The sequence below is a fragment of the Convolutriloba macropyga genome, chromosome 2 (assembly GCF_964194025.1).
Source record: "Convolutriloba macropyga chromosome 2, txConMacr16.3, whole genome shotgun sequence".
Classification (NCBI taxonomy): Eukaryota; Metazoa; Xenacoelomorpha; order Acoela; family Convolutidae; genus Convolutriloba; species Convolutriloba macropyga.
Genome location: NC_134469.1, coordinates 72,810,055 through 72,832,920, shown reverse-complemented (window position 1 = coordinate 72,832,920; position 22,866 = coordinate 72,810,055). Strand labels below are relative to the sequence as shown.

At 33.9% G+C, this 22,866-nt stretch overlaps 1 protein-coding gene across 2 annotated transcripts in view; it reads left to right on the top strand.

The window, feature by feature from the left end:
- LOC142334680 (uncharacterized) overlaps positions 1–22,866 on the top strand; it is a 244,017-nt gene that overhangs the window by 149,178 nt on the left and 71,973 nt on the right. For both annotated transcript variants that reach the window (XM_075382902.1, XM_075382903.1), the window contains exon 4: positions 772–906. In XM_075382902.1, coding sequence (XP_075239017.1) covers positions 772–906 — 135 coding nt within the window. The remainder of the gene's footprint in view (positions 1–771; positions 907–22,866) is intronic.

The window sequence follows — 22,866 nt, the reverse complement described above, 5'->3', positions numbered from 1 at the left end:
TCTTCTCAGCCGGCTATTATTGCGCTCGTATTTTCTTTTTACTTCGTCAAACTTTTTTTCGCTTTACCATTTTGCCGCTTTTTCGACATTTTGCGTGAAATCTTTTTGACTTCTCTAGGCTAGTTTCTCTCTTCTCTCATTCTGCTAAAAGTGAATTTGAACATCAGTTGCTAAGCAAAGCAATTCAAAATGAACAGAGTCGGTATAAAAAATTGAAGTCAGAAATAGAAACGGGATAAACCCATAAAGCCCAATTTTAGATGCCCGCTATTTGAACGTCGTTCCTATAAGTCTTAGTTACCACCTCTAATGCTTATTGGTGTTGATAGTAGCCCCTGTAGCCTCTCTCTAAGAAACAGAAGTATGTTCAACTACGAAATGCCATCAAAATAAATCGGACATAAAAATTATTTTTGTACAAAAATCTTTTTTTTTCAATATATTCTATTCGTTCAATCCCAATCATGCTTATTGGAATCAACGGCGGCTATTTTCCGGTAATCTGCCGGGTATGTTTTCCTTGTCGGCTAAACGCCCTGTCGGCCAATTTTCCTAGCACCGTATATAGTATACCAAAGAAGCGTCATAAGGAAAGCACCCGGTAAAATGATCAGAACACAATTAAGCTGCTCAATTTTGTAAAGTCAGTGAAAAATTGTATGAACGATACGTATAAGGGTGTCCTGACATTATAGTGATCTGCTCTTGAAAGGTCATTGGATGTGTTCAAATTGAAGAAAATATTGAAATACAACCAAGGGACTGCTTTAGATATGACTCCGGACAAACGCTTGTTGTTTGAGAACAAGTACCAGCTGAGTCCAGGAACGCTTGATGCAGTTCCATATGTAGCAACGACTCCAACTCAGTCATCACTTGGACAAAACGAGGGTTCTAACTTTGGAGGTAAGCTCATGTCCAATATCATTGAAATACTTTTCATGTTTCAAAATAACAAAAGATGCCTTTTCGTTACTGCTTTTTATTAGCCTCCTTCAGCCTCTCAACGGTTATTATTTAGGCGGTCTCCTTTTATACAATTCAAAATTTTTTTGATTGGTAATTTTGTTGGAGTGTATTAAAAACGAAGTAAAATGCATGAAAAAATAGTATTTAGGTCAAATTGACGAGGAGAAGAGAGGAGAGTGAGAGTGGTTTTCTGTTCGTGTCGCATTTTTGAGGGAGAGCGGGAAAAGTACGTTTAAGAATTTTTTAAGCGAGCCATTTTTTTGATCACCTATTAAATTTTCGAAGCAGTTTTTTCAGTTTTTTTAGTTGCAACTACGATTTATTCAGTTAGATTGGCTTTCTCGCTCGCTTTACCGTTTGATCACGTCTTACGTAAGACACCATTTTCACCTTTGACATGTGAATTACCAACTAAATCGGTTTTAAATTCTTTGACACATTGAATTACAATTACGCAATGCAGTGAATTGGTCAATGTTAAAAAAACAAAGTCAAACGAAATGGGGATAAATCGATAGAGCCCGGTCATTAAGTGATAGTTCAATAGGTTATCAAAGTTCATTAGAGCAATTGCTAGCTCACAATAGTACTAAACTCAAAAGCTTTCAGTTTAGAAGCTGAATCAAGTATAGTTTTGGAATATAACTGAAACCGCACACCGAATTAGAATTTTTTTGAAATTTAATTAGAAAATGTCTCAATTTCTATCTTTCTTATCGGTTTGAATGCCCATGTGCGTGAAGCGCCTTAGTGGTGGCTATTTTTGAGCAATTTGCCGGCCATATTTTTACTTTCCCTACTTATTAATAGCAGCCGTCAGCTTCTCAACAGCTATTGTTTTGGCGCTCTTTTAATTCGCTTTACCTTTTGATCTCATTTTTGTTTTACGTAAGTCACATTTTTTGCGTTTGACTTCTGACTTACCTCACCCACGGTTTCAACTGAATCTATTTTAAATTCTTCCAAGCATTGACTTACGCAATGTATTGAATACGGTTAAAGTCAAGAGAGCAAAACCAAAATATCAAAAGAAACAGGATAAGCATATAAAGCTCGGTCATTAAGTCAGTGCATTAGGCTATCAAATTTTTTTAAAGTGATTGCCAGCTGGCAATAGTATTATGCTTAATAGCGTTCAGTTTAGAAGCTGCATTAAGTTTAGTTTTAGAATCTAACCAAATTTGTAGAATTTACACACCAAATAAAAAAATTGACACTTAAAAGACTTCTGTCAATTTCTAGCTCTTATTCTTTTCTGTTTCAATCCCAATGTACGTCAAGCGGGTCAACGGCGGCTATTTTCCGGCAATTTGCCGGCCATGTCTTTACCTTCCCTACTTTGTTGCCCTCTCGGAGTTAGAACATAAATCTTATCAACCTCTTGTGCCCAAGTACCTGGTTGCAAGCGCCCTTGTGTCAGGGCATTAAGTCACTTGGGTGAAAAAGTAGATAATAATAAGTTTTTCTCGCTCTTTTGATTGACTTTCGATCCGGTGGATTTTGTTTTTGAGTTAATTTTGTTAACCATAATTGAGTATTTTTACGCAAACTTTTACGCCAATTTTTTGTTTTCCCTGTTTCTTTGATTTTGTGCTTCTCGCTTTAGTTCTTCTGGTGCAATTTTTAATTTAGAGCTACTTTATAGGTGCTGCTTCTAAAAAGTTGCTTTTTTGTTTTTCTGTCCTTTCGGAGTTGTTAAATCAATTGAAACTAACTGTATCGCAAGGTATTTTGTCAATAGTTGTTTTCGTCTTATCATCTTATAAAGAAAATTTTTAATTGTTATCAGATGTTTTATCGGTTTTTGTTGTCAGGTGCTTTTCCATGGTAACTTTTCCTGTTTCCTGTTTTTGCTCGAAAATGATTATAACTAAGCAGGTCTTTTATTAGGTTATGGTCAAATTTCTATTTGGAGTCCTTTTGTGTTTTTTAAGCGTAAAACATTTATCAAACAATTACATGACTTTTCTTATCAAATTGTACCGATAATTTTAGACACGCTACGCTGAAACTGGAAATAAAGCAAAAATGCCAGTGGTTTTGCTGTGCAAGTTTTCTCACTCTCATTTCAACAGAAAACGGTGTTTGAGCTAAAATTGGCGTTCTTACTGGCTTTAGTCGCTTTACCTTTTGATCACGTTTTTCGTTTTTGATAGCCGCGCAGCCCCAGCTGAGGTTATTATTGGCCTTCTGTTTTTTTTATCTCTTCATCAAGATTTTTTGTTACGACCATATGACGTCACAACCACTTCAAATCTGCTTTTTGTTCATTCGTTCTTGCAATTTCAATTGAATTGCGTGCTTGACGTCATTTTCACGCTTAGTGGCGCAAGTTTTTTGTTCATTCGAGTGATTAATTTTCTGGTCACACTTGACATACCTCACTCTCAAAAATGACTTCTTCACTTTGAAATTGACTTTTATTTTCTTTAATTCAAAGAGATAAGGTCAAATGGGTCAAATTTAGTCTTTCTAATGTCAAATTTAGTCTGTCTAAATTAAGGTTATTTGAGAGCAGCTAATAGAGGCAGCAAAAACGTATACAGATTTTTAATCAAAATATAACATATCAGCCTCCAATGAAAAGACGAATTTTTTAATCTGTCTTTTTTTAGTTTTTTTGAGACTGCAGATCTACGAAGCTATTGCGGCTATTTTCTGGCAATCTGCCATCTATGTTTACATGATTCGCAATTTTCACGCTTGACTTCGGACTTACCTCACTCACTGAATGGATTTTATTTCGTTCACACATTGAATCACTTTAGTGATTGCGTTAAAAGTCAAAAGAGCGAAATCAACAGAAACAGGATAAACCTATATATAAAGCACCGTTATTGTTATAGTGCATTAGATTTTTTAGGTTCATTAAAGCGGTTGCTAGGTGATATTGGTAATGAGCTTTGTTTTTTTTCCAGTTTACAAGCTGAATTAAGTTTAAATTTAGAAGATAACCGACATTTCACGTCCAATTTGAGTACTGTTTAACTTCGAAAAATTGTCGGTTTCTTGTATTTTTAAACCTTTGTTTCAATCCCGATGTGCCTAGAGCGAGTCAACAGCTGCTTTTTTGTGCAATTTGATCTCTATGTTTTGTATTTTACTCAACGATTTTTCGTCTACTAATTAATAGCCCTCAAACGAAGTTTGTAATTAAATTAGTCCTGTTGGTCTTTTTTATGCGATTTTTCGTCTGACCCATGAGACTTTTTGTCCATAAAAACGGGATAAACAGGTAACTCCCAGAGGGCATTAAGCGCTCTTTGAGCCTTACGCCTTATACCAGCCACTAATAAGCGCTTCACCAAAACTATTTCGAGGAGACATTTTCGTGGTGTCGAGGGCTGTTCTTATTCTTAATACTTTGACTCCCTCAGTCACCCCCCTCCCGCTCACTCCCCAATCAGACCCCATCCCTCGCTCCACCAAGCACGCCAGACCACGCCACCCGGTGGTTTGCCCACCCCCCCCCCCCCACCCAACTGCGCCTCCTGTCCTCCACCACTCCTTTCATCCCCCATGCTAGCATCTCTACCGAACTACCAAATCAAACCGGTCACTTAAGAGCAATTCACCCGACGTTAGTTGGTTATGTTTCTTCATCTGCTTTCTTTGTTCGATTCGAGTACATTTATCATGTTTGTTTTCTCCTTTGATTTTACTCCCTTGTAATTTACTCCATTGGTTTGTTTTCACTAATTGTTTTTTAAATACAAAATTGAACCCATGGTTCTTGACATCGGATTATGATTAAGTTTCATATTTTGCTTTTCTCGGTTCCATTTTTATTTCTCTCGATTGTTTTCTTACCTGAGTTTAGAATTCAATAAATTTAAAAATAGCGCGTTTTGTATTGTCCGCCTTAGGACTACTCGGGAAATCATTTTTGTTTAGTTGAATTCATAAACGATTCAAGCGTTTATGAGAAATAAATCAGTTCTCAATGTTTATTCTTTTTGTGTTCATTTTCGATTGCTTTGCTTGGATACTTTCTTTGATTTGTCACTTGCTTCAATTAGCCGTTGGTGGTCTGTTTTGGGTGGATATTCATAGTGTAGAAAATCTGTAATGAACCGAGCGTCAATTATGTATTGATGACATAACTGCCCTATTCTCAGGGTTGCAAAGAATAGTCAAGTCTACGTAAATTTAGAGATGCTTTGTTGAGATACAAACTTGGTAGACCATTAACCAAGAAACAGTATTTTGGATACGTGAATCAACAAGTAATTAGCTGGCATCACGAAACAAGAAAATCATCTTAGACAAATGTACGGATTCCAGTGAACGTTCCTGCGAAGATAAAACGAAGTGCGTTTACCAAAACTTAGTTAATAACTTTCACCTTACCGAAAAACGGTCTACTGCGGCCTCTGGTAAACAAAATACAAACTGAACTTTATCAAAAGAAACCTACACTCGACCAAAACTTTTGGTAGTTCAAACCTATCCCTGGGCTTGCCAAAATCATCCTGACGATCTAGATATTAGCAAACGGAAAATTTTCATGCTCTTCACTTGAAATTGAGAACAAATAAACAATTGGAATAACTGTTTTTTTGACTGTTGCAATTTTCCAAATTGTCTGTTTGAAAAAGAAACTTTTCTCCATATTAACATTCTGAAAATATTCTAAAAATTTTGAAAAATCGGAAACGAAAGCAAACAGTTAATACGAACACCGTTAAAGCTTTGTAGTAATCGATCTGATGATGATTACATTTTCGTTAAATAATAAGTGGAAAGCGATCGCAATTTGTTTTGCAAGCGGAAAGTGATCGCAAAGCTTTCCGCTTGCGAAACAAGTTTTAAATAATTTTTATAAACGTGGCTTTTTTGTTTGAATGTTTTGAGTTTTTAGCTAGGACATTGGGCAACATTCTTTCGCTCGCTGGAGCTTTTCAAGTTGACTTTCTTTCATTTTCAATAATGGGATAAACGGGTAAAGCCCGATGTTATTGAGCGTCTGAGCAGCTCTATTAGAGCTTTAAAAGCTCTGCTCCCCCCTCTGCCCTCGCACCAACTCCTTTCTGCTATCCCGCGCGCGCTCAGCTCCTTCTGCCCCATCCCCCAAAACACTGCGGCTGGTCATACGCTTAATCTAGCTTTACAACCAAACAAGCCAACCCCTCGCTTGTCGATCGAGAGCACTTTTTTGTACGGTAGGTTCTTAAAGTCTGTGGTGACAGGTACATTTTCTCTATAATGAGATATTGGAATGGAATTCATGGTTTCATATTATACTTACCGGTATTATGGACGTTTGTACTATTTCTCCCAAAAATTTGATTTTATGAGTTTTGCGCTTGTATCAATCGAGAATTGGATCATATTGGTGCTCGCTCTTTTTTACGACTTGAAGGAGTATTGGTGGAGCGTCTTTTTACGACTCGAAGAGTCGTTATGGTTCGAAATAAAGTTTGAAAAAGTTATTTCAGTGATCAAATTCGGAGAGCGGAGAAAATAGAGAGTGGTTATTTTGCTCATACCTTCTTTTGAAAGCGAGTGAGAAATGTCGGTGTGAAAAAAATCTTCGTTAAAATAGTGAATTTTTTTGAAGCTGTTTTTAAGGTTTTTATGTTGTCTAACAGGTTATTTGGTTTTACGTTTTTAATAGCCGCGTCCTCAATTCCAGGCGGCTATTATAGCGCACCTAATTTTTTTACTATTCAAAGAATTTGAATTGTATTGGTGTGCTGTGTTTTTACAATCCAAGAATTGGATTGTATTGGTCTTTTTTATTTTTGTAAGATGTTTTCACATTTTTCATGACTTTGAGCTTTCAAAACGGGATAAACAGGTAAAGCTCAGCGGGAATCATTCTTCTCATTAGAGGCCCTTAGCCGCGTTTAGTAGTTCTTCAAGTATTTAGAGTGGTGAAGCTACTGGGAAGGCCGTAATTCAAGGTTAACAGGTCATTTTCAGAAGTTTTTGAGCCCAAAATGTTGCAATTTTTTCGTCTTTTTTGCGGATTTTTTGTTGGACCAGTCTGAAATTGAGGTTTGTAAAAGTTGGTAAAGGTCTTTTGCAAGACGTAATTGCTTTTTATGGCCATTTTAAGAGCTATATGTATTGCTACACCAAACATAAACACGGTAATTTCTAATTTTTAAAATTTTTTTCAAGTTTTTTGAATATTTTTGTTGTTTCAGCTCTTGGTGTCACAATAATAGGTTATTTTATAGTTTCTAGTGGTATTGAAATTGTTTTCAACTTCACGAATTTTACTAATTTTATTGATAAAACTTGCAGTTTTTTCCATTTTTCTGACATTAATTGTCATTATTCAAGTTTTCCAGCTCCAGGGGGCAAGAAACCTCGTCTAGGATTTGCTAATAGTTTACTGCAAAATTTTTATTGGCCATGGCATAAGCCAATTTTTTCAAATTTTTGAAATTTGCTGTCAATTTTTAGGTTCCTCTAAACTGAACACCAAAAACATTTCCTTTAGGTTTTGATAATAAGTTACTGCATGGTTTCTAGTGGTAATCGTGAATGTGTTTCAATATTTTAATATTACAAATTTTAGTCTTTTTCCCCAGTGGCCAGGGTTTTGCTGCTATTGAGTTTGCTAGTATGTTATTGCAGAGTTTCTAGTGGCAACAAAATAGTTCGCTGTTTTTTAGATTGCAAATATAAGTAATTTTTTAAATAAAGCTTGCAATTTAAATTTTTTTGATTGTTTTCAATTTTTTTGATTTTTTTTGTCAATTTCTGAGTTCAACTGTCTTTATTGACCAACGAAAGTTTTTCAATGTTGCAGATGAGTTACAAGACAGAACTCCACAAAGAAAAAATGATTTTGAACATTTTTTCCAGAAGCATTTTTGAAAAATATCTTCAAATTTTTCCTTTTCATTTAAAGCATTTTTCACATTTCTTGTCATTTTTTTCGAGATTATCTACCTTAGAGTCAAATTATTCTTTTTCAAGTCTTTTGCGTGAGTTTTTGACTATATTGCATTGTGTCATAAATGGCCTTAAGGTTAAAAGCTTCAAGGGTTTTAGGAATAATTATTTTTTTTTTGTTTAGTTTGATTCTTTAAGTTTCTCAACTTTCGAGATTTCGTCTTTTTGGCTGGGATTGTTCAATTGATCTGCTGGTCAGGTATATTAGGCCTGTTTTCATTCAATTCCTCGGATTGTATTTCAGGTCTTGTCCTGCTATGTTTTTTTAAGATGTGTTCACACATTTTTCAATGACTTTGATCTTTCAAAACGGGATAAACAGGTAAAGCCCAGCGGGCATTAAGTTTCATTAGAGGCCCAAAGTGGGCCTTAGTAGTCCTTCAAGTGCTTATAGTGGTGCACCTGCTGGGATGGCCTTAATTTAAGGTTAAAACGTCGTTTTTAGGAGTTTTTGGGCTCAAAATGGTGCATATTTTCATGTTTTTTGTAATTTTTTGTTCGGATTAGTCTTAGTTTGAAGTTTTTAAAAGTTGATGAAGGCCTTTTGGGTGACAAAATTTTTTGTTATGACCATTTTATGAGCTATATGTTTTGGTACTACAAACACAAACACGCAAAATGATACTAATTTTCGCAATTTTGTTCAGGTTTTTTCAAAAATTTTTGTCATTTTTCGAGTTTTTTTAGAAGCTTTTTGAAATGTTTGCCGTTTTTTGAGTGATATCAAACCTAGGTGTCAAAAAACCTGCTCTAGGGTTTGAGTATAGATTACTGCATAGTTTCTAGTGATAATGGAATGGTTATCATGTTTTTGCCATCATGAATTTTAGCCTTTTTTGACAAAACTTTTCTGACAAAGCCAATTTTTTCCTATTTTTGGACATATATTGTCATTAATCAAGTTGTTTGAGTCCAGGGCAAAATTCGCTTTTCAGGTTTTTGAAAATGTTTGTCCTTTTTTCAGTTTTTCCAGCTTCAGGGACCAGGCAATCTCCTTTGAGGTTTTTAATAGGGCACTGCATAGTTTGTAGTAATTATGGAATGGTTTTTAAAATTTTAATATCTCGAATTTTAGCATTTTTTAGATAAAATTTTTAATTTTTTCAAGGCTTCTTAAAGTTTTTGTCAGTTTTTGATATTCGTCCATTCTCAAGTGCGAAAAAACATATTCCACGTTCTAATAAAAATATACTGCATGGTTTTAGTTCAATGGATTTGTTTTCAACAATTTAACTTTCGTTTTTTGGAAGTTTTTTTATAAAATTTGCAAATTTTCAATTTTTTCAAAACATTTGCATTTTGTTTATTTTTTTGCCTTATTAGCCAGGTAACCTCATCCAGGTAGTATGTTATTATGTAGTTGCTAGGGGGCAAGTGAAGGGCTTTCCACATTTTAATAGAACGAATTTCTGTTTTTTGAAGTTTGAAATTTTTTATAAATTTTATTGCCTATCGATCTATGAGCCAATGTTCTGTATTTTACTTAACAATGTTTCGTCTACTAATTAATTGCCCTCAAACGAAGTTTGTAATTAAATTAGTCCTGTTGGTTTTTTTATGCGATTTTTCGTCGGACCTATCAGACTTTTTGTCCATAAAAACGGGATAAACAGGTAACTCACAGAGGGCATTAAGCGCTCTTTGAGCCTTACGCCTTATGCCAGCCACTAATAAGCGCTTCACCAAAACTATTTCGAGAAGACATTTTCGTGGTGTCAAGGGCTGTTCTTAATCTTAATAATGTGACTCCCTCAGTCACCCCCCTCACGCTCACTCCCCAATCAGACCCCATCGCTCGCTCCACCAATCACGCCAGACCACGCCACCCGGTGGTTTGTAGCCCGTTCAGCCTTGCGAACCCTACCCCCCCCCCCCCCCCCCCCCCCCACCCAACTGCGCCTCCTCTCCTCCACCACTCCGCTCATCCCCCATGCTAGCATCTCTACCGAACTACCAAATCCAACTGTTCACTTAAGAGCAATTCACCCGACGTTAGTTGGCTATGTTTCTTTAACTGCTTCCTTTGTTCGATTCGAGTACATTTATCATGTTTGTTTTCGCCTTTGATTTTACTCCCTTGTAATTTACTCAATTGGTTTTTTCACTAATTGTTTTTTAAATACAAAATTGAACCCATGGTTCTTGACATCGGATTATGATTAAGTTTCATATTTTGCTTTTCTCGTTTTGTATTGTCCGCCTTAGGACTACTCGGGAAATCATTTTTGTTTAGTTGAATTAATAAACGATTCAAGCGTTTATGAGAAATAAATCAGTCCTCAGTGTTTATTCTTTTTGTGTTCATTTTCGACTCCTTTGCTTGGATACTTTCTTTGATTTGTCACTTGCTTCAATTAACCGTTGGTGGTCTGTTTCGGGTGGATATTCATAGTGTAGAAAATCTGTAATGAACCGAGCGTCAATTATGTATTGATGACATAACTGCCCTATTCTCAGGATTGCAAAGAATAGTCAAGTCTCCATAAATTTAGAGATGCTTTGTTGAAATACAAACTTGGTAGACCATTAACCAAGAAACAGTATTTTGGATACGTGAATCAACGAGTAATTAGCTGGCATCACGCCACAAGAAAATCATCTTAGACAAATGTACGGATTTCAATGAACGTTCCTGCAAAGATAAAACGAAGTGCGTTTACCAAAACTTAGTAATAACTTCCACCTTACCGAAAAACGGTCTACTGCGGCCTCTGGTAACCAAAATACAAACTGAACTTTATCAAAAGAAACCTACACTCTACCAAAACCTTTGGTAGTTCAAACCTATCCTTGGGCTTGCCAAAATCATCCTGACGATCTAGATATTAGCAAACGGAAAATTTTCATGCTCTTCACTTGAAATTGAGAACAAATAAACAATTGGAATAACTGTTTTTTTGACTGTTGCAATTTTCCAAATTGTCTGTTTGAAAAAGAAACTTTTCTCCATATTAACATTCTGAAAATATTCTAAAATTTTTTGAAAAATCGGAAACGAAAGCAAACAGTTAATACGAACACCGTTAAAACTTTGTAGTAATCGATCTGATGATGATTACATATTCGTTAACTAATAAGTGGAAAGCGATCGCAATTTGTTTTGCAAGCGGAAAGTGATCGCAAAGCTTTCCGCTTGCGAAACAAGTTTTAAATAATTTTTATATGTTTTGAGTTTTTAGCTAGGATATTGGGCAACATTCTTTCGCTCGCTGGAGCTTTTCAAGGTGACTTTCTTTCGTTTTCAAAAATGGGATAAACGGGTAAAGCCCGATGTTACAGAGCTTTAAAAGCTCTGCCCCCCCCCCCTCTGCCCTCGCACCAACTCCTTTCTGCTATCCCGCGCGCGCTCAGCTACTACTTCTGCCCCATCCCCCAAAATACTGCGGCTGGTCATACGCTTAATCTAGCTTTACAACCAAACAAGCCAACCCCTCGCTTGTCGATCGAGAGCACTTTTTCGTACGGTAGGTTCTTAAAGTCTGTGGTGACAGGTACATTTTCTCTATAATGAGATATTGGAATGGAATTCATGGTTTCATATTATACTTACCGGTATTATGGACGTTTGTACTATTTCTCCCAAAAATTTGATTTTATGAGTTTTGCGCTTTTATCAATCGAGAATTGGATCATATTGGTGCTCGTTCTTTTTTACGACTTGAAGGAGTATTGGTGGAGCGTCTTTTTACGACTCGAAGAGTCGTTATGGTTCGAAATAAAGTTTGAAAAAGTTATTTCAGTGATCAAATTCGGAGAGCGGAGAAAACAGAGAGTGGTTATTTTGCTCATACCTTCTTTTGAAAGCGAGTGAGAAGTGTCGGCGTGAAAAAAACCTTCGTTAAATGAGTGAATTTTTTGAAGCTGTTTTTAGGGTTTTTATGTTGTCCAACAGGTTATTTGGTTTTACGTTTTTATGTTGTCTAGCAGATTATTGTTGAGACAAGTAATAATTTTCAGCCTGTTTTGAAACCTTGAAGTTTTTTCTAAATAACGGGAATTAAGCGCTAATTTGAAGGTTTTTCAACCATGTTGCTGAATTTTAGTTTTTTCCCGATTTTTGGCCCATTGTATCGTTTTAAATAGACGCAAAGCGATAGCGCAGGCTATTTTTGGCCTTCTCTTGTTTTTTTTTTATTTCGTCAACAAGATGTTTGTTAAAATCATACGACGATAACCTTTCAAATCTATTTTTTATCCCTTCGTTCATGCAACGAATTGGATTGACGTCATTTTTCACTCTAAGTAGAGTGTTTTTTTTACAATTCAAAGAATTTGAATTGTATTGGGGCGCTGTCTTTTTTTAAAGATCTGTTCACACATTTTCATGTTTTTTGAAGTCAAAATGGAGTAGTGATTTTGTAAGTTGGAGTAGTGTCACGCCGAAACAAGAAGTGGAGCGAAAGGGCGAGTGGTTCTGCGGCGTGAATATTTTTTAGCTCTAATTTTAAAATAGAGTGAGAGAACGGTGTTTGAACAAAAATTCGCTTTCTCGACAGTGGTTTTTTTTCACATGCGGCTATTTCACGATGATATTTACTGTTTTTGTATCCGGTTTTTTGCCAAATGGTTTTCGCAATCGATTCATAGTTCATTCTAGGCCTAATTTATTGTTTGAAACAAATTTCCATTTCTCGCTAGTGCTTTTTTGTTCACATGCAGCATTTTGACATTGATTTTCTTTAAAATTTTTTATCTGATTTTTTTAAGAAATGTTTTACCCAATTCACTCATGGTCCGTTCTAGGTCTAGTTGCTTGTTTATTACGTCTGAAATAAAAATTCTTTGAATTGTACGTCAGGACTTGTTCTGCTATGTTTTTTTCATTCGCGTGATTAAAGTTTGGGTCACGTGTGACTTACATTACTCTCAAAAATGACTTACTAGCTCTGTAATTGACTTTTCGGGTCTTTCTCATTTCAACTCTCCATGAAATTATAGTCCCCCGTTATTGTGTATTTACATTGATGGGGGGCTATAGGTTATATGAATACTACGCGGGGGAGGGCTATAATGGGAAAGAATAAACTTTTGTACACTTTAATTTACAGAGATAAGGCCACGAGTGTGTGTCACTCTAACTGAAGGTTATTTATGGGCAGCTTATAAAATCTGCAATAAGTTAAACATTCTTAAAATACAACAGTTCGGTAATTTAAAGAAGTTTCTTTTTTGGTCTGTTTCTACCATCTTTTTGGAGACTACAGATCTACGGAGCTATAGTGGCTATTTTCTGCTGGCAATATGCCAGCTATGTTATTGAATTTATTGAGAAATGAATTAAAGCCTCATTCCTGTAGGCTCTGTTGAATACAAAGGATACAATTTTTTTGCTACCTTATTTTCTCTAAATTGTGACAAAAAATGATAAAATTTTACCCAATTTAATGTTCCTTTTGGGAAAAACAGATGTTTGTGAGCTCATTAAGTATTGGCTGATTTTTTGTTAGGTCAGTAGTTTTCATTTCATGAAACAACGATTTTCGTTTTTATTTGTACTTGTACTATTTTCTTTCGTTGTTTGTCTTAAGATTATTGTTTTCTTTGCATTGATGAGTTTTGCAAGATATTAGCCAATTGGAAAAGCCAGTTCTCTCGTGGGATGCGATTTCAAGTCGTTTCTGGATTTCTTCTTTTCTTCCTTTTTGTCGATAATTTTCTGAAGTGTATTTCACATGATGTAAAAGTCAATGCCGCACGTGAAAACAGTTAATTTTCACGTGCGGCATTGACATCGTTTAGGTTAAGAAATTGGTGAGCAGGGAGAAAATTAAATTTCTGTTCATGCCGCATTTTGAGAGCGATCGAAAAAGTCAGTGTGGTGAAATTTTTGCTAAGCGGGCAAATTTTTTAATCACGTGCCGACTTTTCAAAGCAATTTTTAGTTCACACTATTTTTTTTTAGGTATTATTTAATTGAGACCCTATTAAAAAATAACTTTACGTTTGGGATCGTTTTTGATCATCTCTACATTTTAGAGTTTTATATGATATCTCAAGCAGTTTTTGCGATTTAGCCCTATTAGATGCTTTTTAGCCGTTTTTGACTCAATTTTATGTTTTTGGTTATTGGGCTAATCGTTTTGGTTGAAATATGTTGATATGTTGAATTGTAACATTTTGATTTTGTTATAATCAATTTTAGTTTGTTTTAAAGAAAGTGAACTAAATTTTTTTCTTTTGATTTTTTTTGCCAAATTTTTCTGTTTTGTTCGTCCTTCAGCAATATTTTTTATGTTCAATTGTGTATGGTAGTATCGTTATTGTCATCGTATGGGTTTTGTTGCTAAGAGAAAACAATTAAAAGTTTCATATTCAATTCCGCAGTTTTTAGTTTTCACTTTGTGTTTTCAAGCGTTTTCCAATGAATTTTGTTGGCTATGTTTCCCGTCATTTGTTGAGCATACTAATTTTTTACCTAATAATTTGTCATTTTCAATGGTTTTTTAGAAACTTAGAAATGAAATGCTATTCTAGCAACGTTTCCAGGATTTTTTTCGTAACCTGCTCTTTCCATAATAATTCGGTTTGTTTGTTGTTTCAATTTGAATAGTGTAGTGAAGTAGATAAATTTCTCATTTAGTTGTGGGCTACCGTGAAAGTTACTTAAAACTTACTTAAAAGTCGATTCCGGGGTCTACCAGCTATGTTTTTTTTTGTATGATGTTTTCACAACTTTGAGCTTTTGAAACGGGATAAGCAGGTATTCTCGGCGGGAATTAAGTGGCGATAGAGGCCCTTAGCCGGCTTTAGTAGTTTTTAAGGTTCCAAACGTAGTGACGTTGCTGGGAGCATCTATATTAAGGTGAAATTGTCATTTCGCAAGTCCTGAATGAAACAATTGTTTGGTAATTTTTTGTCTATTTTCGTTTTCATTATGGTTTGTCATCTTCCGTTTTCAATATAGACCTAAGGTTTTCAATGCTTTTAAATGGGTTTAGAGCTTTATTTTATCGAATGAAGCAATTGTTTGGCAATTTTTTGTCTATTTTCGTTTTCATTATGGTTTGTCATTTTCCGTTTTCAATATAGACCTAAGGTTTTCAATGCTTTTAAATGGGTTTAGAGCTTTATTTTATCAACAGAAAAGTATGATGATCTGGATATAAATAATATTTGTAAGTTTTAAATGTTTTTCAAATTTCCGTTTTGAAATAAAGTTTTTCTAGTTTTTAATTTTTTCCAAGTTTAATTTGGTTTTGGTGAGAAAGAAAACAGTTTTCATTCTGAAATTTGGGTTGCTGGATTAATTTTGATGACCCAGATAATTTTTTGAGAATATGAACATCACAAATTGAAACAGCATAATATTGCTGATTTTAAGTTTTTTGAAAATTTCTTTATTTTCCAAGTTCATATTTGAGATTTAGGGAAACCTTTTTACTGCTCATGTAAGTGGCAATGAATAGATATCAGTTTTACAGACACTGTTTTCAAAGTATTTTCTAAGGTTTTAAACACATTTTTTTGTAATTTTTGTTTTCTTTGCATTGATGCGTTCTGAAAGGAGATATTAGCCAATTGGAAAAGCCAATTTTCTCGGGGAATGCGATCTGAAATCCTTTCTGGATTTTTTCTTCTTTTTTATCGATAATTTTCTGAAGTGTATATCACAGGATGTAAAAATCAATGCTGCACGTGAAAAAAGTTAGTTTTCACGTGCGCATTGACATCGTTTAGCTTAAGAAATTGGCGAGCAGGGAGAAAATTAAATTTCTGTTCATGCCGCATTTTGAGAGCGATCGAAAAAGTCAGTGTGGTGAAATTTTTGCTAAGCGGGCAAATTTTTTAATCACGTGCCGACTTTTCAAAGCAATTTTTAGTTCACACTATTTTTTTTTAGGTATTATTTAATTGAGACCCTATTAAAAAATAACTTTACGTTTGGGATCGTTTTTGATCATCTCTACATTTTAGAGTTTTATATGATATCTCAAGCAGTTTTTGCGATTTAGCCCTATTAGATGCTTTTTAGCCGTTTTTGACTCAATTTTATGTTTTTGGTTATTGGGCTAATCGTTTTGGTTGAAATATGTTGATATGTTGAATTGTAACATTTTGATTTTGTTATAATCAATTTTAGTTTGTTTTAAAGAAAGTGAACTAAATTTTTTTCTTTTGATTTTTTTTGCCAAATTTTTCTGTTTTGTTCGTCCTTCAGCAATATTTTTTATGTTCAATTGTGTATGGTAGTATCGTTATTGTCATCGTATGGGTTTTGTTGCTAAGAGAAAACAATTAAAAGTTTCATATTCAATTCCGCAGTTTTTAGTTTTCACTTTGTGTTTTCAAGCGTTTTCCAATGAATTTTGTTGGCTATGTTTCCCGTCATTTGTTGAGCATACTAATTTTTTACCTAATAATTTGTCATTTTCAATGGTTTTTTAGAAACTTAGAAATGAAATGCTATTCTAGCAACGTTTCCAGGATTTTTTTCGTAACCTGCTCTTTCCATAATAATTCGGTTTGTTTGTTGTTTCAATTTGAATAGTGTAGTGAAGTAGATAAATTTCTCATTTAGTTGTGGGCTACCGTGAAAGTTACTTAAAACTTACTTAAAAGTCGATTCCGGGGTCTACCAGCTATGTTTTTTTTTGTATGATGTTTTCACAACTTTGAGCTTTTGAAACGGGATAAGCAGGTATTCTCGGCGGGAATTAAGTGGCGATAGAGGCCCTTAGCCGGCTTTAGTAGTTTTTAAGGTTCCAAACGTAGTGACGTTGCTGGGAGCATCTATATTAAGGTGAAATTGTCATTTCGCAAGTCCTGAATGAAACAATTGTTTGGTAATTTTTTGTCTATTTTCGTTTTCATTATGGTTTGTCATCTTCCGTTTTCAATATAGACCTAAGGTTTTCAATGCTTTTAAATGGGTTTAGAGCTTTATTTTATCGAATGAAGCAATTGTTTGGCAATTTTTTGTCTATTTTCGTTTTCATTATGGTTTGTCATTTTCCGTTTTCAATATAGACCTAAGGTTTTCAATGCTTTTAAATGGGTTTAGAGCTTTATTTTATCAACAGAAAAGTATGATGATCTGGATATAAATAATATTTGTAAGTTTTAAATGTTTTTCAAATTTCCGTTTTGAAATAAAGTTTTTCTAGTTTTTAATTTTTTCCAAGTTTAATTTGGTTTTGGTGAGAAAGAAAACAGTTTTCATTCTGAAATTTGGGTTGCTGGATTAATTTTGATGACCCAGATAATTTTTTGAGAATATGAACATCACAAATTGAAACAGCATAATATTGCTGATTTTAAGTTTTTTGAAAATTTCTTTATTTTCCAAGTTCATATTTGAGATTTAGGGAAACCTTTTTACTGCTCATGTAAGTGGCAATGAATAGATATCAGTTTTACAGACACTGTTTTCAAAGTATTTTCTAAGGTTTTAAACACATTTTTTTGTAATTTTTGTTTTCTTTGCATTGATGCGTTCTGAAAGGAGATATTAGCCAATTGGAAAAGCCAATTTTCTCGGGGAATGCGATCTGAAATCCTTTCTGGATTTTTTCTTCTTTTTTATCGATAATTTTCTGAAGTGTATATCACAGGATGTAAAAATCAATGCTGCACGTGAAAAAAGTTAGTTTTCACGTGCGCATTGACATCGTTTAGCTTAAGAAATTGGCGAGCAGGGAGAAAAAGTAATTTTCTGTTTATGCCGCATTTAGAGAGAGATCGAAGAAAGGTATCGTGAAAATGTTTTCGCTAAGCGAGCAATCTTTTTGATCACGTGGGGTCTTTTCATAGGAGTTTTTAATTCTCAGCACTTTTTTAGGTAAAGGTGTTTCGAAGCATTTTTGTTTTTAGTGTTAATTTTATTTCACTTTTTTTCGGTTAATTTTTTCTGGAACCCCTATTAATAAAAAACCTCTTGGTTTGGGCGCGTTTTTGATCATCTCAACTTTTTATTAGAGTTTTATATGATATCTCGAGCTGTTTTTGTGATTTCGCCGTTTTAGACGCTTTTTAGCCGTTTTTGACTCAATTTCATGTTTTGGCTTATAGGCTAATTGTTTTGGATCAAATTAGCTGTTTTTTATTTTTGTGACCTTTTGATTCTGTTAAAATCAATTTCATTTTGCTTTAAACAAAATGAACTTAATTTAAACAAATTTGTGCTCTTTTTGTTTGCCTAATTTTTCTATTTTATTCGGTCTTCAGCAATTTTTTCGTCAATTGTGTGTTTTGGTATGGTTTTTGTTAATGCATGGGTATTGTTGATGAGCGAAAACAATTAAAAGTTTTATAGCACTTTTTAAAAATAAATTATTCAGTTCCGCAACTCAAGGTTTTCACTTCCTTGTCATGGTTAAGTGTTTTCCAATGAATTTGGGTCTCATATGGGTATTCAATAATTCAAAAGGAACTGTTTTTTAAGATTTGCTGAGGAGTTTTTGCAGACTTTGCTTTTTTCGGGAGAATATTTAAAAATGTAGCAGGTTTTTCAGAGTTTTTAGTTCTTCTATTTTTGCTCGGTTTTTGAAATTTCTTGATATTTTGTTGGCTATGTTTCCCATCATTTGTTGAGAAAAATGTTTGTTTTACCTAACAATTTGTCATATTCAATGATATCTTGGAAGCTTAGAAAGGAAATGCTATTCCAGCAACGTTTCCAGGAATTTTGTTTCGTAATCTGCTCTTTCCATGATAATTTGGTTTGTTTGTTGTTTCAATTTGATTAGTATTATGAAAATGAGAAATTTCTCATTTAGTGGTGGGCTAGCGTGAAAGTTAAAAAAACTTACTTAAAAGTCGATTCCGGGGTCTACCAGCTATGTTTTTTGTATGATGTTTTCACAACTTTGAGCTTTTGAAACGGGATAAACAGGTAGTCTCGGCGGGCATTAAGTTGCCATAGAGGCCCTTAGCCGGCTTTAGTAGTTTTTAAGGTGCCAAACGTAGTGACGTTGCTGGGAGCATCTATATTAAGGTGAAATTGTCATTTTGCAAGTCCTGAATGGCGCAATTGTTCGGCAATTTTTTTTGTCTATTTTCGTTTTCATTATAATTTGTCAATTTCCGTTTTCAATATAGACCTAAGGTTTTCAATGCTTTTAAATGGGTTTAGAGCTTTATTTTATCAACAGAAAAGTATGATGATCTGGATATAAATAATATTTGTAAGTTTTAAATGTTTTTCAAATTTCCGGTTTGAAATAAAGTTTTTCTAGTTTTTAATTTTTTCCAAGTTTAATTTGCTTTTAGTGAGAAAGGAAACAGTTTTCAGTCTGAAATTTGGGTTGCTGGATTAATTTTGATGACCCAGATGATTTTTTGAGAATATGAACATCACAAATTGAAACAGCATAATAATGCTGATTTTAAGTTTTTTGAAAATTTCTTTGTTTTCCAAGTTCATAGTTGAGGTTTAAAGAAACCTTTTTACTGCTCATGTATGTGGTAATGAATAGATATCAGTTTTACAGACACTGTTTTAAAGTATTTTCTAAGAATTTAAACACACTTTTTTGTAATTTTTGTTTTCTTGCATTGATGCGTTCTGAAAGGAGATATAAGCCAATTGGAACAGCCAATTTTCTCGGGGAATGCGATCTCAATTCGTTTCTGGATTTTTTCTGTTTTTATCGATAATTTTCTGAAGTGTGTATCACAGGATGTAATAATCAATGCCGCACGTGAAAACAGTTAGTTTTCACGTGCGCATTGACATCGTTTAGCTTAAGAAATTGGCGAGCAGGGAGAAAAAGTAATTTTCTGTTTATGCCGCATTTAGAGAGAGATCGAAGAAAGGTATCGTGAAAATGTTTTCGCTAAGCGAGCAATCTTTTTGATCACGTGCGGTCTTTTCATAGGAGTTTTTTATTCATAGCACTTTTTTTAGGTAAAAGTGTTTCGAAGCATTTTTGTTTTCAGTTTTTTATAATTCACTATTTTTTTTCGGTTAATTTTTTCTGCAACACCTATCAAAAATCTCTTGGTTTGGGCGCGTTTTTGATCATCTCAACTTTTTATTAGAGTTTTATATGATATCTCGAGCTATTTTTGTGATTTCTCCGTTTTAGACGCTTTTTAGCGGTTCTTGACTCAATTTTGTGTTTTGGCTTACAGTCTAATTGTTTTGGATCAAATTAGCTGTTTTTTTTGCGACCTTTTGATTCTGTTAAAATCAATTTCAGTTTGCTTTAAACAAAATGAACTGAATTTACACAAATTTGTGCTCTTTTTGTTTGCCTAATTTTTCTATTTTACTCCGTCTTCAGCAATTTTTTCTTCAATTGTGTGTTTTGGTATGGTTTTTGTTATTGCATGGGTATTGTTGATCAGCGAAAACAATTAAAAGTTTTGTAGCACTTTTTAAAAATAAATTATTCAATTCCGCAACTCAAGGTTTTCACTTCCTTGTCATGTTTAAGTGTTTTCCAATGAATTTGGGTCTCATATGGGTATTCAATAATTCAAAAGGAACTGTTTTTAAGATTTGCTGAGGAGTTTTTGCAGACTTTGCTTTTTTCGGGAGAATATTTAAAAATGTAGCAGGTTTTTCAGAGTTTTTAGTTCTTCTATTTTTGCTCGGTTTTTGAAATTTCTTGATATTTTGTTGGCTATTTTTCCCATCATTTGTTGAGAAAAATGTTTGTTTTACCTAACAATTTGTCATATTCAATGATATTTTGGAAGCTTAGAAAGGAAATGCTATTCCAGCAACGTTTCCAGGAATTTTGTTTCGTAATCTGCTCTTTCCATGATAATTTGGTTTGTTTGTTGTTTCAATTTGATTAGTATTATGAAAATGAGAAATTTCTCATTTAGTGGTGGGCTAGCGTGAAAGTTAAAAAAACTTACTTAAAAGTCGATTCCGGGGTCTACCAGCTATGTTTTTTGTATGATGTTTTCACAACTTTGAGCTTTTGAAACGGGATAAACAGGTAGTCTCGGCGGGCATTAAGTTGCCATAGAGGCCCTTAGCCGGCTTTAGTAGTTTTTAAGGTGCCAAACGTAGTGACGTTGCTGGGAGCTTCTATATTAAGGTGAAATTGTCATTTTGCAAGTCCTGAATGGCGCAATTGTTCGGCAATTTTTTTTGTCTATTTTCGTTTTCATTATAATTTGTCAATTTCCGTTTTCAATATAGACCTAAGGTTTTCAATGCTTTTAAATGGGTTTAGAGCTTTATTTTATCAACAGAAAAGTATGATGATCTGGATATAAATAATATTTGTAAGTTTTAAATGTTTTTCAAATTTCCGGTTTGAAATAAAGTTTTTCTAGTTTTTAATTTTTTCCAAGTTTAATTTGCTTTTAGTGAGAAAGGAAACAGTTTTCAGTCTGAAATTTGGGTTGCTGGATTAATTTTGATGACCCAGATGATTTTTTGAGAATATGAACATCACAAATTGAAACAGCATAATAATGCTGATTTTAAGTTTTTTGAAAATTTCTTTGTTTTCCAAGTTCATAGTTGAGGTTTAAAGAAACCTTTTTACTGCTCATGTATGTGGTAATGAATAGATATCAGTTTTACAGACACTGTTTTAAAGTATTTTCTAAGAATTTAAACACACTTTTTTGTAATTTTTGTTTTCTTGCATTGATGCGTTCTGAAAGGAGATATAAGCCAATTGGAAAAGCCAATTTTCTCGGGGAATGCGATCTCAATTCGTTTCTGGATTTTTTCTGTTTTTATCGATAATTTTCTGAAGTGTGTATCACAGGATGTAATAATCAATGCCGCACGTGAAAACAGTTAGTTTTCACGTGCGCATTGACATCGTTTAGCTTAAGAAATTGGCGAGCAGGGAGAAAAAGTAATTTTCTGTTTATGCCGCATTTAGAGAGAGATCGAAGAAAGGTATCGTGAAAATGTTTTCGCTAAGCGAGCAATCTTTTTGATCACGTGCGGTCTTTTCATAGGAGTTTTTTATTCATAGCACTTTTTTTAGGTAAAAGTGTTTCGAAGCATTTTTGTTTTCAGTTTTTTATAATTCACTATTTTTTTCGGTTAATTTTTTCTGCAACCCCTATCAAAAATCTCTTGGTTTGGGCGCGTTTTTGATCATCTCAACTTTTTATTAGAGTTTTATATGATATCTCGAGCTATTTTTGTGATTTCTCCGTTTTAGACGCTTTTTAGCGGTTCTTGACTCAATTTTGTGTTTTGGCTTACAGTCTAATTGTTTTGGATCAAATTAGCTGTTTTTTTTTATTTTTGCGACCTTTTGATTCTGTTAAACTCAATTTCAGTTTGCTTTAAACAAAATGAACTGAATTTACACAAATTTGTGCTCTTTTTGTTTGCCTAATTTTTCTATTTTACTCCGTCTTCAGCAATTTTTTCTTCAATTGTGTGTTTTGGTATGGTTTTTGTTATTGCATGGGTATTGTTGATCAGCGAAAACAATTAAAAGTTTTGTAGCACTTTTTTTAAAATAAATTAGTCAATTCCGCAACTCAAGGTTTTCACTTCCTTGTCATGGTTAAGTGTTTTCCAATGAATTTGGGTCTCATGTGGGTATTCAATAATTCAACAGGAGCTGTTTTTAAGGTTTGCTGAAGAGTTTTCGCAGACTTTGCTTTTTTCGGGAGAATATTAAAAAATGTAGCAGGTTTTTCAGATTTTTTTAATTCTTCTATTTTTGCTCGGTATTTGAAATTTCTTGATATTTTGTTGGCTATGTTTCCCATCATTTGTTGAGCAAAATGTTTTTTTACCTAACAATTTGTCATATTCAATTGTTTTTTTAGAAACTTAGAAAGGAAATGCTATTCCAGCAACGTTTCCAAGAATTTTTTTTCGTAATCTGCTCTTTCCATGATAATTTGGTTTGTTTGTTGTTTCAATTTGATTAGTATTATGAAGTAGATAAATTTCTCATTTAGTGGTTGGCTAGCGTGAAAGTTAAAAAAAAACTTTTTTAAATGTCGATTCCGGGTTCTGCCGGCTATGTTTTTTTGTATGATGCTTTCACAACTTTGAGCTTTTGAAACGGGATAAGCAGGTATTCTCGGCGGGAATTAAGTGGCGAT